Source organism: Crocodylus porosus, unplaced genomic scaffold (assembly GCF_001723895.1).
Source record: "Crocodylus porosus isolate Cpor-Errol unplaced genomic scaffold, CroPor_comp1, whole genome shotgun sequence".
NCBI classification, from domain to species: Eukaryota; Metazoa; Chordata; order Crocodylia; family Crocodylidae; genus Crocodylus; species Crocodylus porosus.
The window spans coordinates 19005463-19020991 of NW_017728928.1; the positions used below are offsets into that span (position 1 = coordinate 19005463).

General features: G+C 47.6%; 1 protein-coding gene across 11 annotated transcripts in view; it reads left to right on the forward strand.

The window, feature by feature from the left end:
• Window positions 1-6: 6 nt before the first annotated feature.
• ARHGAP44 (Rho GTPase activating protein 44) overlaps window positions 7-15529 on the forward strand; it is a 180471-nt gene continuing 164948 nt past the window's right edge. For all 11 annotated transcript variants that reach the window (XM_019542745.1, XM_019542750.1, XM_019542752.1 and 8 more), the window contains exon 1: window positions 7-48. In XM_019542745.1, the coding sequence (XP_019398290.1) occupies window positions 17-48 (32 nt within the window). In that variant the 5' untranslated portion in view covers window positions 7-16. The remainder of the gene's footprint in view (window positions 49-15529) is intronic.

Below are 15529 nucleotides of genomic sequence, written 5' to 3' on the forward strand. Positions count from 1 at the left end.
GAAGCAGTTCCACCGCATGCGCCAGCTCGCCAACCAGACCGTGGGCAGGTGAGCCGCAGCCCGGCGCTGTCGGGGGGCGGCGGGCGGCTTGCTGGGGCGCCGCGTGAGCTGATGCGCCGCCTGGGCCCGCGTCCAGAGACCTGGTTTTGTTTGTTGTTGTTGTGTAATGCTCAGAGACTTTGCAGATTTTGTCGAGAGGGAGCGGGAGAGGGGAGTTCCCCCCCCCCCGCCCCCTTCCCCGGTGAGACGAGTTTCTTTGCGCTGGGATGGTGGCACAGGGGAAAAGCAGCTGGGAGGATTTCATAGAGCATTATATATAACCCAGAAAGTGCTGCCCCCGCCCCAGCAGCGTGCTCTGCCTGTTGTCAGGATCATATTCTCCTTTTAACGGCTGGAGCGATGGTCTTGAAAACAGTAAATCCATCATTATCCCTGCCCCACCTGCATGCTGCCGGAGAGAGCCCTCCTGTGCCCACCTTTCCCTCACGCTGTCACGGTTCCTCCTTTGTAGTTAGCAGCTCGGAAGAGAATGGCCCTGACAGCCTTTGATACCCGGTCCTCTGTGACGGCTCTGTTTTGCATTAGCTCATGGGAGTCTTTCTCTCTCTCTCTTTTTTTTTTTTTAAATATCCTTTCCCTCTTCCTCTGTTGACTGCGGTGCAGCTCTGAAACACAGTGCTGTGCCGTCTTGCTTCTAGATCCTGATTTAAAAAGGCATTGAAGTATTCTGTTAGCCCTGGCCTTGCTGCTGTCTAACCGTGTTGAGCTGCACCATCGCATCAAGGAATAGCATCCAGAGGGCCAAGTTGGATTTTAGGGCCGCATTATGCTAGCTGTTGTGCGCTTCCACAAATGAAATACAGTCCCTGCCCCAAGGAGAGCTTAGTCAAGGGCTGCTTAATGCAAGGTTCCAAGTTGCAGGAAAAATACAATCAGATCAGAATAAGGATGTGATTGTTATTTATGTCTTAAAGGGGGAGCTATCACTAGAGGGGAAACGAATGACTCACTAATTAGAGTTTTACTATGCAAAACCATAGATTGGCTTGGCCCCTGTCTGAGTTGTCGCTGCACTGAAAAACTCCATGGAAGTTCACAGAGGAAAAATGCGAGCTCCCTGCCCCAGGGGTTTGCAGTCTTAAGCCTGCAGTGATCTGCACAGAAGGATCTCTGAAGCCACTGGCTCTTTGTATGGATGTTGGGACCAACCTGCACAGGTTTCATTACAGAGATCAGGTCCTAAAGTGGACGCTACAGGGAAAGGTCCTGGGGGGCCAGGGCAGGAGAAGAACAACAATGCCAGGAGAGGATCATATGATGCTTTTGTTACATATTTGATTGGTCTAGTTTTAGAAGGAGTGCTGAAGATTTTCTGGCAGGAAGGAGAGAGGTATTGTCACAGGGCAGGGGTGAAAGCAGGAGAAGTGAATCTGGAGGAGGTTTTGGAAGGAATATGAGGTAGCATACCCAGCAGAGTCAGTTCCCTGTAAAATAAGTGGTAGAGGGGATGAGAAATTTATGCTACTGCCCAACCATAAGCATTCAAAAAACATGGGCCAGGCTTAAAAAAACCATGATATTTTAAAAATTTATAACCGAGCAATTTTTAATTGTATTTATTTATTGGGATGGTAAAAAATCGCTTTCTGTCTTTGGAGCTTGCAGTTTTACTTGAGATCATGTTTTCAGCTTTCCTCTACAGTCAGTTAGATGCTTCATTTTCTTCTTAAGGGATGCAACGATTTGCAGGTTCTCACATGACTCGAGGTGCTGGAACGTTCAGAAATGTGTCGGATATCACGGGTCTCATGACAGAATCGCAGGAGTTGGCACCACTGGATTTACTAACGTAAATCCATAATTCCCACAGGGTTTAATCTGGATTTGAATTGTGAGCAGAATTCAGTCCACTTAGATGTTTGTGCTGTAATGCCTGAAATAATGAGCGCTAGAACACCGCGTGTACTTACCCAAGGGCTGAAACCCATGTAGCTTGTGGAGTTTAACTGGTGAACAAAGCATGTGTTGATCTGGAGTGTGCATTTTCATGACCTCAATTGGAAGAATGCTAAATCATGGCATAGACTGTCTTTGAATTGTCAGGTTGTAGGGTTTCTGCCCTTGCTAATAAAGATGTCTTTAAAGGATGCTTGCTTTCTTCATTGGCCAAGAGCATTCTGTCTGCCCCTGGTTTCTGACAGTGGCCAGGACCTCTTGGTCCAGAGTAAATTTCTTTCCAACTCTGGTTTATTAGGAATTGAATTATGCTCTAAATTAATGAGATCTGGCATGTGTTATACCATCCCCTTGTATCCTGTCTGAAGTGAGTATAGATGTCTGTGTTCATATGAATATCTAATCCTATTATTCTCTTAGCTACAGCGTTGTCTTCTGACTGTGTTCAAGTATTAAGAAGAGTTGTAATGATTTAATTACCTGTCTTGATTACAGACAGATTTAGAACCTTCACAAGTTAAAAATAAGTAGACAGCTCTTTAGGTTTGAATTAATTGGATATGTATGTGAGTGTTTGTTCACAGATGACACTGGGCGCATCTGCATGTGACACTACATTGCCATAGTGACACACTACAACGACATAGTGTCCATGGGTGTCTACATGTGATCAGCAGCTACTTTGCCATAGCGATGTGCTCCCCTTGTTGTAGTGTGCTGCTACGGCGAAGTAGCTGCTAAAAATAACCATGCGTCGTGCATATGGGAGGTTACTGTGCCATGCTTTAGTACATCTAAAAGGAAGTACTGAAGCCATGGCGCAGTCACAGCATCACTGTAGGGCAATGTCTAGATGCGTTCACTGTGTAATGAATAGAAGCAGCAAGAACACTGGTCACTGAGCCATGGCTCGGGCATGTTGAAGATACACCACGTGAATCTGCTTCCTTTGAATCTCTTGAGTCTCGTCATTGATCTCCATGGCGGTGAGGGATGTGCTTCCTTTTCTAGCAGTCCCAGGTCTCTGGAGGTGCAGATCAGTGAAGCAGTTCATTCAGAAACAGTCTCCTGAGGGCCTCATTTACATTGTCTGTGGGGTGACTTTAGATGAAAATAGGGTGACTTTGCACCAAATTTGAGGAGAGTGGTGCTGGGTAGGGACTGGAGATAGAGCTGAGCAGTGCTTCGAAAGGGGATGATCAGGGAGTTGGAAATTCTTTTTGATGAGGGTTAACTATGGGCATAGGGCAGAGGCGTGCTCTTGATGGTCCTTTGACAGGTCAGAATTTCATCTCTCCAGGAGAGGTGGCACCATGTTGGACTTCTAGCAATGTGCATTGGCACTGAGTGGGAAGGACCATTGCTCATTTTGAGAATGCTGTTTCTGGTCCACCTCGGCCCATCTGTCCCTTAGCCTTGTGATTGCCAGGTGATTTCCTTGGTGGTGGGGCTTTTGTTGGCATCCTCTGGAGTTGGGACTGGAACTCATCAGTTCTTCTTGCTCCATGTTGCTGGGATGCGTTTCCAGTCTCCTTCCTCTACACATCGGTGGTACAGAACTGTTGTCCCAACAACAGCTGCTTGTTTAAATCGAGTCTCTGCAACTCCTATATTTTGAGGTAGCGGGATTTTTCCCACTGTCTTGGGTGAAGGCAGCCCTCTCCTCATTGCTTTGTTTGGTATTCTGCCGCAGTTTCTTAGCATGTATGTAAATTGTATGTTTCTGAGGGCTCTTCTTGGACCCAAATTTATCCTTAAGTAGTGAGCCCAATCCTCAGGCAGTATAGACAAATTTGGTACCATTAATTTCAGTAGATCTGAGGATGTGGTTGGTAAATCATAATTACTGAGGTATTTTGTCCAGCCTTGCTGATGGGACACATGGGTCTTTGCTTGGCTGCCTTTGACTGCTTTCCCAGGTCTTGGAGGGGAAAGCTTTCTAACTGTTAGATGCTGGAGAACTTATGAGAGGTCTGGACTCTTGAGTACTATTCCCAGCTTCAGGCTGAGGTTGTAACTGGGAGGCTGCTGCAGATCGGAAATCCTGGGCTCTCTTTCTGGTTCTGGGGGGGAAACCTATAGATCTAATGATTTCTTTCTGGAAGACATCATGACCTTGTGCAACTTTTCAGTTCGCCAATGTGTAAAATGAGGCAGCTGACGCTTGCCTCCCGAGATGGAGGTGCGAGTTGCTGGAGGATGCAATTTGCAGGTAAATATAAACAGCAGAGAGTGGAAGTGATGAGGCTTAAACTCAGGACATCCTGGCTTCCAGGTCAGTGCACCTTCCCTTAGGCTAGTGGGTGCTTGGGGCATCCATCTCTCTTTTCTTATACCATTTACGTATTTTATGGCACATGTGAGAGCTCTCGGCTTGGCCCGCGACATTGAGTCTGTTCCTGGTCAAGATGGTCCCTCCTGGCTCTTGTGTTTCCAGATGGACTGGAGCTAGAAGCTGTCCTCAAGGAAGAGGGCTAACCCTGTGGTCTTTGGTTAGTTTAAACCACAGATGCTGGCTCATTTGGAGGGCAACAGCCAGGGTTTTCATGGAACGGAAACGATAAACTTCAGTAGTGCATAGTTCCCTGCTCTCTGGAAGTCCATTGCTGTCGTGCTGTGCGGGTGTTAGAGCGTGGTTAAGAGCATCCCAATACTTGGCATTCATTTGCTTTTTAGGATTGCTCTGGGTGGATCTCACGTACCCGTTCTTTCTCCCTCTTCCTCTTTCCTTCTTGTGCTGAGTGGGTTTGTGTAGGCCATGGCATTTCAAGTGAGGATGCGCCCTGCAGTTACACAATGGCACTGACATACATTTCTGTGCTGTTCTGTCTCCCTCCCCCCTTCCTGAGAGCAGCCTAACATTTTAGTTGTCTTCTGACTGCTGCTTTGCACTGAGCAGACATCTCCACCCAGCTGTAAATAAAGAATAATAAATAAGAAGGACACAGACTAGAATTTTTGTTTCCCTAGGGTAGCTAACTCATGAGGAACAAATGAAAGATTTGCGTTTTAACCCTCCTGCCCCTTGCATCCCTGGTAAGCCCACAGTGCCTTACCGTCTCACCAGCGACAAAAACCCACTGACTACCAGTATCCTGGACTACCCTTAACTCTCCTCCCATCTCCTGTCCTAGGAATCCTACACACAGATAGGACAGTGGCCTATGCTCCAAAACAGAGCCGATGCAAGGATCTGTTTCTTGGTTCCTCGCTCTTCCTTTAAATATGCAGATGAAGGTTGTCACTTTAGTTGTTTGTGGGGGAAGAACAATATTATGCCAGAGAGATGACAGCCGAAGAGGGTGGTTTAACTTGATTTCAGTCCTTTGAGCAATGTTTGTACCAGAAAGAAATTTAATCTCCTCTGGAGACTAGTGATTCCTTTCCCCCTACCTTCATGCAGGTTTTAGGGGGAATAAAGGCAATAAAGGATAATCTGTATTGGGAAGTAAGCTTCAATAGATTTGCATCAGAGCATGCCCAGGAATACCTGGTTGTGTTTGCCTTTCAGCATAGAAGTTAAGGCTAGAAACAGGTGTGTGTCAATAAGAGAACAACCACATTGTTGCCTCTGCTCTTACAAACCCTTTCCCTAGCAGCTGCTCTATGAAATGGCCATGATTTCACAGCAGCCCTCAAGGTTTTGAATAGGGCAGGAATGAAACTGGCCGATGGGTCGATTCATTCTGGTGCAGCCGGAGAAAACCTATGGGCAGCAGTGGAGGCACCCAGTCTGCCTGCAGACTCAGTCAATTCCTGTTGGAAGGCCAGTTTCACAGCATGAATCTAATTTTTTTTTTTTAAACAATGCCTAATCTTTTAGAAGCTGATGGTTTGGGCTTCCATCTTTGCAAAGGAAAGAGATGATTTTTTCAGCTTTTCCTTTAGCTACCTAGAGTACACTCTAATAAATATATTGGAAATGTGATAGCTGTACTTCCACCTGAGGAGACTTCCAAATGCCACAGGCTACTCTTTGAGTGATGGCTTCTGGGAATTGCCAGGGCTTGTCCTTGAAATAGAAACAGATTTCCCTAGCTATCTTTTTAAAGTGCAGTGTTCCCTTTTCTAGCTTTGTTAACAGGACACTGACCTGCGCCTGGACTTTTTTATAATTACAATTCAGTTAGCCTGTAGTTCGGGATCTACTAGGGGGGATGCTAAGCATCTTTCTTTCCAGCTATATGAAAGGGACAATTAAGCCCTCCTTATGTAGCCATAGCTGGAAACTACAGGAATGTTTTCCTGCAGTGGTAGGGCACGTGGCAAAGCTTGCTCAGAAGGCTGAAGGTTTCCTTCATTGCAGACACAAGGGCGGGAGAGTTGTTGGGGAGCTGTGTGTGTGTATGTCGGTTATGAGTGAGACAGGAAGCCAAGAAAAAGTAATCGGACAGCATTTGTGGGAGTACCTCTGAGAAGGAGCAGTGTGACAGTGCTTCTTAGGGCACAAGACTGGTTGGAGAGCCAAGGTTAGAATGGCAAACAAGGAAACCGTCCTGCTGGTGTTTCTCCATGCTGCTTTAGGAAATAGGACTCTGTGTTTCTTGTAAATAAAGACGATCCCGTTAAAAAGCTATTGACTTCTGTCATCAGTTTCCCCTTCCGATAGTAATATCCCACCAAGTATTGACTAATTATTAGGGCTATGGGTAACAGCGTTTTGTCCATGCATAGCCTCTGCTCTCCAAGGTCTCCCAAGCACTTTGCAGGCATGAACTAAACCCTTTGCACAGCTGAAGGGACATATTGTCACACCAGACTTGCAGTCCCTCTTGCTATTCCATGCTGTCCTGCAATTCTAGTGATTAGAGACCGTGTTGCTTATCTTGCATGCGTTTCCAGTTTAAAATAAAAAAGAAACCTTGCCTGTGTTAGTGGTAACACATTCAAGATGAAAGTTGAAAGAATGTTTGAAAAACCGATCCCATTTCTAACACAAATTAAAGCAAAAGTCTAAATCTCAGCATCCCTGGGTTTTGGAGAAACCTTAGATCAGGGTTAAAACTATGTTGCTCATTACCATCACTGTTTTTCTCTATTTCTGCTGTATAAAAGAGATGCCTGTCAACCTGAGACGCTTTCATTTAAAATACGTTTCAAAGTAATTTCAGATCTCACCTCACCTCCCAAATCCCACTACCAGTTATTGGGCACTTGTGGTCCTATTTTCCTGATAAATCTCCTTGGTTGCTTCATGAAAGACCCATACAGAAACCTCAGGGGAACGGGACTGGGGGGATGCTGAGACCAGCGATGCCAGTCGTTCCTAAATTGAGGTCTGTGGGCTGTGGATGATCTGTGAAGTCTATCGTGTGTGGTCTGCAGGCTGCATAGGGCTCTCTTCCTCTTCTCAGTTGGGGAAGTGCATGCTCAGGGGAGACTTGGTGGTAGCCTGTAGATATATCAGGAGTGTGCATCAGGATCTGGGGGAACATCTGTTCACCAGAGCACCCTGAGGGTTGACAAGGTCCAACGGTCGCAAACCTCTCCAAGACCGTTGTAGGCTGGACGTAAGAAAAAACTTCTTTACTGTCTGAGTCCCCAGGGCCTGGAACAGACTCCCCCCGGAGGTGGTGCAAGCACCTACTCTGGACTCTTTTAAGAAACTTTTGGATGCTTATCTTGCTGGGATCCTTTGACCGTAGCTGACTTCCTGCCCTTTGGCCAGGGGGCTGGACCCAATGATTTTGTGAGGTCCCTTCCAATCCTAATGTCTATGAATCTCTGGAAGTTGATGCCAAGTGTGCATGCTGGTCAACATGAAGTGAAGAGAGTTGACAATGGTCTGTCAGTCCAAAATGTTTGGGAATTGCTGGGCTATAGGGTTGTGCCACATGCCTAGAATAAACAAAGTGTAAATGGGAAGGGAAAAATGTTTATTTCACAGCTGCCTTTCACTTAAACCAAAGTGTTACATGCAGTGAAAGCAAGTACAACGTCCCATTTCTCTTAGAAAGCCGTGAGACTTACAGGATCCAATTCAGATCTGGGCCCTGTTGTGGTTGGCGCTGCACAGTCACATGAAAGACAAAAGGGTACTCCTTTCAACTTCTTTTTTCATTGCATCCATCCTGCCAAGTGAAAATTTCCCAGGTTTGGGCTGGTACAGGGTGCTGTGTTCGATTTGCATCATTGCAAGGGAATACTTATATTTACATACGCAGGTTGTTGGACAGCAGGTGCTAGCAGAGATACATCAGCACCGATATGGCATGACACTCCACTGCCAAAAGTGGGCTACGTAGAAGTGTTGCCCGCAGGTCCTTGCTCAGACCAGCACTGAAGGATGCTCTTGCTTGTTTAAACAGGTGGCTGTGGACAGTAAACTTTTTGGGGCCAGGCTTGTCTTTTCAGTGTTTAACGTGGGGCTTCACTTGCTGACTGAGGCCTCTAGATGCAGTAATAGTATTGTTTTGGAACAGTGGTTTTCAACCTTTTTTTCATTTGTGGACCCCTAAAAAACTTTGAGTGTAGGTGTGGGTATTCACATACTTCTGATTGATCATAGTCATCTTTTGCAAACCCCTCAAATATAATCTGTGGACCCACAGGGGTCCACAGACCACAGGTTGAAAACCACTGATTTAGAATACATCCAGAATCACCTGAGTGTCCTCTACTACTGAGGATCTCTCATGCTTTTTCCAGCAGTCCTGTATTTAGGGCCTTGTCATGTGTTAAACTTAGGACTTGTTTTATTTAGATTATAATAAGCAGTGCTATAAGTCTGAAACTTTTTTGAACAGTCGTATACTAATACTTACTATGGTTGAAATAAAACACATCCTAAGTGACGGCGCCTGTGAAGACTGATGCGATGCAGTGCACTGCAGGGGCTGGGAGCAACAAACTGCTGTTTGTTGGTCCCAGCACTGGAGTCTTCTGATAGCGTTACCACCATGGAGCAGTCAGACATTAGCTCAATGTGTGTTAGGTCATACGATCTGGAGATGCTCTCCTCTGGAAAAGCCCTGACTGCTACACTACGATGTTACTTAGCATGTGTTTTAGTGCTTGGACACTAGCATTTCAAGTGCAGTTAACACGTCATAAGTGTAATGTGTGACAAGGCCCTTAGGGCTTTAGAGCAGGGAAAGCAGAGCCCTTTATTTGCAAATCCTGCCTCTCTGCCTAGAAGAGATGGTTAGGAGCCATTTTTCTTGGTCCCTCTAGGGTTCTGTCCTGTCTCACTCTGTGATGCCCCTGTGAACCAACGTTTAATTAGCGTCAGGGATCTTTTTTTTGGACGATGGCTCCCCTGCTAAGCGCCATCCCTGAGAGTGGGTGCTTTCATGGTCTGTAGGGGGAGCCACATCCAGCCACTGTGCTGGATGCTTGACCTGAAAACTTTAGAGGAAGTTTGACATACACAAGGGAGATTCCTTTTTAGATCAAGGGCTACGTTTCCCCCTGGGAGCAGCTGTGATACAGGCAGAACTGAGCCCTGGGGAGAGCAGGAGGCACCACTGTTTCCATCCCTTCGCGTGTCTGCTAGGAGCAAACAGCTTTAAACCCCAGGCGGGAGGAGCACTGCCCTTAGGATACCAGTCTGGCCAGCCAACCCCCCCACTTGCCCTGCTTACTCTGGACCATCCTAGCAGACTGAGATGGTGCAGGCATTGGGCACTGCTGTGTCCTCTCCACCCCAAACCCCAGGGAGCAAATTGGTTCCTAAATGCTTATTGAAACCTCTGGAAATGCTTGAATCCAAACCTCGGGGGTGGTAACACTGTTGACTGCAGTCAAGTGACTTCAGGGCCTGGTGTCTTCAGGGCCACTGAGTTTCATTTTACTTTTAAAAATATTTAATTCCTACTAAAATGACACACCCCATTTTCTTTGGGCCCAAAGTAAGTGGTCTTTGCAGCCAGAACCACCCATTTGGAAGCTGTTCCATGAGCAGCTTCTGTGTCTGCTTCATTTCTGGGAAATGATGGCATCTCTGTTAGCAAACTGCCATTGAGAATCCTCTGGATATTAATATGCTGCTGTGAAAATGTTGCAACTTGGGCCCACCCATGCTGATTCCCAGGACCATCTGAAGGGGTGTCAGGCACCTTGGATGGGATTGGTTAGGGCACTTGGCTGTTTATCAGGAGCTGAAGAAAATAGGACCTAACTTTATGCACATTAAACTCCAGGCTGTACAATCTGAGAAGAAACCAGGGTGTCAGACATCTGTCTGTTTCCCATGGTCCTGTCGGCAGTGGCCTGCTGGGGGGGCGCAGAGCAGGAATAGAGTTCACATGCCTTTTTCCCCTCTCTCTTTCCTTGAGTTTCCCAATCTATTTGCTACTCTTCCAGTAGAGATAATATCATAAACAGGGGAATCTAATCCACATGCTGAAAGGAAACCAAGCAATCCACTGCAGAAAGGAAATAAAGATCAAGCAGCTGCGGCTCAGATTGCCTCCGAAGGCCTGCAGTGGCACATTTGCAGAGGTGAGATTTCCCTGGCTAATTCTGTCAGCAAACAGGGGAATTGTTATTTCTGGGGAGTCAGCATTAAAATCCTCAGTGCGCAGATAGCATGAAGATGGGTGATAAACATAGGTGATTGTACTCGCATGAGTGGCTCCCATGATCCTGCATAGCAACACACAGAGGAAGGGTGGAGCTAAGAAGCAGAATTAAACAGACAAGCCTATTGCAATTTTTACTCCAGCAGATCTTCTCTAGATATGTTTTTATGCGCCAGGGTTTTCTGTTCTCCAGCAGCCTGAGCAGACAGAGGGTATTGGGCTGAGGCTTGTAACCTGCTGTGTGCTTTGAGCAGACTGTAGGGATGCAGCAGGATTGAGAAGGGCCCTTCGGCCCAGGAGGCCATGCAGAGGAGAAGCAGAGTGCTGATGAGTGTTTGGCTGGCTGTTGTGCTGCGTAGTGTTTATCATGTTTATCACGGTAGCACCCAAGGGCCAGCTAAGAACGGGGCCTGCGAGGCTGGACACTGCACAAGCTGAGCATTGAACAGCCTGCACATAGTCACAGTGCATGAGATGGGGAGGGAGAGCTCAAACCTGCTGGCAGGCAGAGCAGGGGCATGGAGGCAAATGGCATAATACTGATGGTGCTGGATTTGTTTTTCTTAGGGTGAGGTTTAGTTGGGAGAGAATTGGCTAGGTGTGGGGGCAGACCAAGAAGAAAAGGGCCAACTGGAGCAAAGCTGAAGGGACGAGACTGGGAGGGAGTTGGAGCTCCAGCTCTCAGCAACGGCAGAGTCCTTGGGATGGGGGAAGACCTCTGCTTGGGCTGCTAGACCACTGCCCCCCCTGCCAGACCCTCTGCCTGACTCCTGCAGTTTTTTCCCAAGCCTCTTAGGCTAGGGACACAAATAACACACAAACTAGTTTAAGTGCTCAGAAACTGGTTTAAACCTGAGACAGAATAGAAATTCAGTGCACATAAACCAGTTTCAAAATAGCTGAAACTGGTTTAAGATAAACCTGCTTGAGTGTAGTACCAGACTTAATTGATTTGGGTCAAAATGAAACTTCTGTCCCAGACCCCTTCCTGGTTCAAGTTAAATATCACAGTCCCCCAGCATCCCTACATGTTTTCCAGCCCTGGGCTGGGCTGTCTGCTCCAGCAGAGGAGGGTGGGGGGAGGCAGGGACTGCTCTCTCTCCCTGGCCCCCCCAGCACACCCCATCTGGAGTCTGGGGCCAGGGAGGGGGGGTTAAACATCCCTTCCCCTGAGTACAGAACTACCCTGCTAAAAACTTACTGCTGGCTGTGATTGTGGACTACAAATCTCAGAAGCACCTAGAAGTAGGAATAGGAAGCGATGAGCAACCTTGCAGAGTCCTGCTGTTGTGATTCTGGACTGCAAATCCCAGAGACCTTGGGGCAGCAGGAGGAGGAAGCGAACACACAGCCCATGCTGGCTACATGCCAAAAAGCTGTGCTCTAGCATTCTCCTGCTTCTAGCCTGAGCCACTGCAGGTATGTGGCTGAATTTCCTGAATCAAAACTGAATGTCTGTCCAGTTTTTTCTTAGTTTAATCTCTGCAGCTTAGACTAACCTGCAAAGACTGAATTGATTCAGTGTTGGGCTTTTTGACTGTCTGTACTTAGCCTTGGTGAGGCCCAGGGTAGGCACAACCAATGTCCTAGTGACTTCAGAATTGGGGAAGGGGCTCCCTTTCACAACTTAATGAATGCAGGGGAAATGGTGGTCATGGAAAGCTTATGACTGCATATATTCACCTACCCAGGAGTTCCCAACATGCCTGTCATACTGCTTGTGGAGATTTGGACTTCTACCCCTTATTGCAGCCTTAGATTCTTGCCACCCGCCACCCAGCCTTTCCAGCCGTGCTTTGATTACACCTAGTGGCGCCCTGATGTTTACAGGGCACCATATTTCAGCTGACTGTTGATAAGCCTGCCTGCTCTTGTTATGGCTGGTAATAAATTTCCAGTAAAACCTTCCGCCTCTTTGTCAAGAGGGCTTGTTTGTTTCATTCTTCTTTAAAACAAGAGTGAACACAAGCCAAAGAATTTCAGGCCTGCCATGCGCTAGGTCTGTGATTCACGTTGACACCAGCACCTGTTGGCTACCCAGCTTCCTGTTCTTATTGTTAGACCCCTTTACACCACTTTGCCAGAGTCCCTTACTTGTCATTAGCCTATGACATGGGGAGTTCATTCTGCGCATGCACTTCTGAAAGTTCACCCTGGCTTGACATATCGTTGGATTTATTTGTGCCACCGGGCTTCAGATTTAACTAACCCGTCATTCTTTCTGATGCACATCGCTTCTTTCAGTGCCTCCTGCCCATTGCTGCCCTCAGAGACCCTAGTTAGCATCCTGCTTATTGTAGCATGACATAATTGTTAAGTTTTGAGTATTACTGGGTCTGTGTGAGTTTTTAAAGAAAAATAGAATTATTCTCTCTTCTCGTTGGGATTAATGCAACCTGGCTGCCTGCTGTACTAAATCCTATTGCAATTACGTCCCTTCTAGTACCTTTCACCTGTTAAGAAATAAAAGGGAAAAAAAGAAGTTGATGAGAGTAGGGCATAGAGAACATTGGTTAAATCAGGGGTGTTAAACTCATCTGGCCCGGTGCGCTGGATGGGTGGTGTAGGACCAGTTCATGGGCTGGATGAATGGAGAAAGGCCAGATTGTGTGCCAGTGCCCGTGATGCCGATTCCAGCTGGTCTAGGACCTGTGCTGCCAGTCCCAGAATGGGTACTGCCAGTCCTGGAGTGAGCATCATAGCAGCTGAATCCAGCATGCAGGGGGGCGGGAGGGGGACCTGGCCCCACATGAGTGCTGCGCGTGTCCTGTACCAGCCAGGGTGGGCTTGGATCCCAAGTCCTGTGCATAGACCTAATCCCACATCACATGAGTGTGTGATGCACATGGTGTGTGGGTCAACTTGAGACTCAGGAGCAGCACAGGGGCCAGATGATAGGGCTCTAGAGACTGGATCTAGCCCACAGGCCGAATCTTTGAAACCTCTGGCCTAACCTAATGTGGATGAAGTTTGGGTTCTAAGTCCTGCTCTGAAGTGTATTTTAATATGTGACCTTGGGGAGGTCACTTCACCTCTTCGATCTGTAAAGTAGCAGTACTGTTTACATCCTTCATCATGGGGGAGGTGATTGGGAAGTTAAATCAATACATGGCTATAAAGTATTTTGAAGATGCTCTGTATAAAACATTAAGTATTTTTACTGCTTTATTCTCTTTGTTCTGTTTACTGTTGTCTTGAGGACTTTATTGAACTTTCTCTCAAGGTCTTTTAGTCAGTCCTGTACACGGTCATCTCCAGGAATCCTGGTTTTCTCTGCTTAAAAAGGGCAAGTTCTCAGGTAAAAAAAATCTCAAATTCTCTGATTAAAATCCCCCAAATCCTCATTTTTTCACGATTAAATTAAATGCCACTATATATAAAGGAATCAGTTGAACGCAATGTTTTATTGATATATTTACCATTTTAAAGCAGTTTGGAAGCCTACCAGTGCCTCAATCAGTATAATGAAATAAATTCTAAATACCTATAACTTTTGGCATTTTAGTTTGGGTTTTTTATCATGGAAAATACGAGCTTCCCTTGTCCCCTTCGCTCACTAGGATGTGGGTCCAGCTGTGGCTGTTGCCCGCCACTGCTTTGTGGTGCTGAGCAGCCCTGATATGCTGGTGTGCTGCCCATGCCATTGCCCCTCACTCCTAGGGTACAGCGACCAAGCCCTGCTGTTGCCTCTCATTCCCAACCACAGCCCCTTGGCCCTGGTGGTGCCCCTTGCTTCCCATCTACAGTCCCCTGGCGAGCCAGTGCCCCTCACTCCCGATCTGCAGCTCCCTCAGCCCTGCTGGTGCTCTTCACTCCCTACCCACAGCCCCATGGCCTTGCAAGTACCCCTCACTCCTGACCCACAGCTCCCCTGGCCCTGCCAGTGCCCCCCACCCACAGCTGTCCACGCTATGGGGCCAGGGATCTGGGGTCACAGCCCCCTGCCCTCCCCAGCAACACTCGAGCCCTGGCTGCTGCTGGTGGGAAGCAGTGGCTGCTGCAGTGGAGCAGAGTGCAGAGCCCGGCTCCCCATCCCGCATGGGCAGCATGGCTGGCGTTGGAGCCCGGGGGGGAGTCAGGTGTAGGCTCAGGGCTCCCTGTCCTGCTGCCCTCTGCCCAGGGTCCTCTTCACCAGTGGGGAGCCCCAAGCCTGCAGCAGGTATCCTGCATCACAAATCTGGGGGGGCACGTCCCCCATGTCTTCCCCCCTGCCCCTTGAGTGCGCACAGTGGTGGGGAGCCAGCTCCCCTGCCATCCCTGGCCACACTGTCCTGCTCCCCAGCCAGGCCTTGCAGCCTCACATTCTAGCCCTGAACCCTAAACCCTAGGCCCTGCACGCTGCCCCGGCTGGGCAGTGCCCCCAGCCCCAGGCATAGCCCTGCCCAACTCCCTCCTTCCCCAGCTATGAGGACCTCAGCCCTCTTCCCCCTCCACCACTTATCTGCGGGGAGCTGCTCTCTACACTGCCTGACTGTCATGTGCATCTGCAAATGCACGGGGCGCCCGCTGTCTGGTCACACTCCTCCTGCTCCTCCCCTCCACCCCCCAGCCTCTTGCAGGCTAGAACTGCTAACCTGCAAGTGGAAACTGCCATTTCCCACATTTTCTCCTTTAAAGGAGAAAAATCTGTGTTTTTCTCCTTAAAATGAGAAAAATCTGTGTTTTACCTCATTTTTCTGTGGCAATCAAAAAATCTGGATTCCTGGTCATCTCTGTGTTTACTAAGTTACAAAATCTTGGAGATACTGGGAAAATCTGAATTCCCTGATGAAAATAATCCCATAAAATTAGCCCAAGTTTTTTGTCTCAGTCAGTAAGAAAATGGGCACTTCATGCAGATTGGTGTTTCTGGATTTCCAAATGGCCTAGAAGGCAGTTGTGAATATATTTGAGGAATATGGGCCTTGACATATTTTGCCTACTTTTTTCTCCCTTCTCTCTGTCCTTGTTGACTAATATATGCAGGTCCAGGCCCTGCACCTGATCTAAAGATTAATTTTTCCAAGGGCTGGAAGAGATTGTGCCATTACTGTGTGAATCATTGTGACATT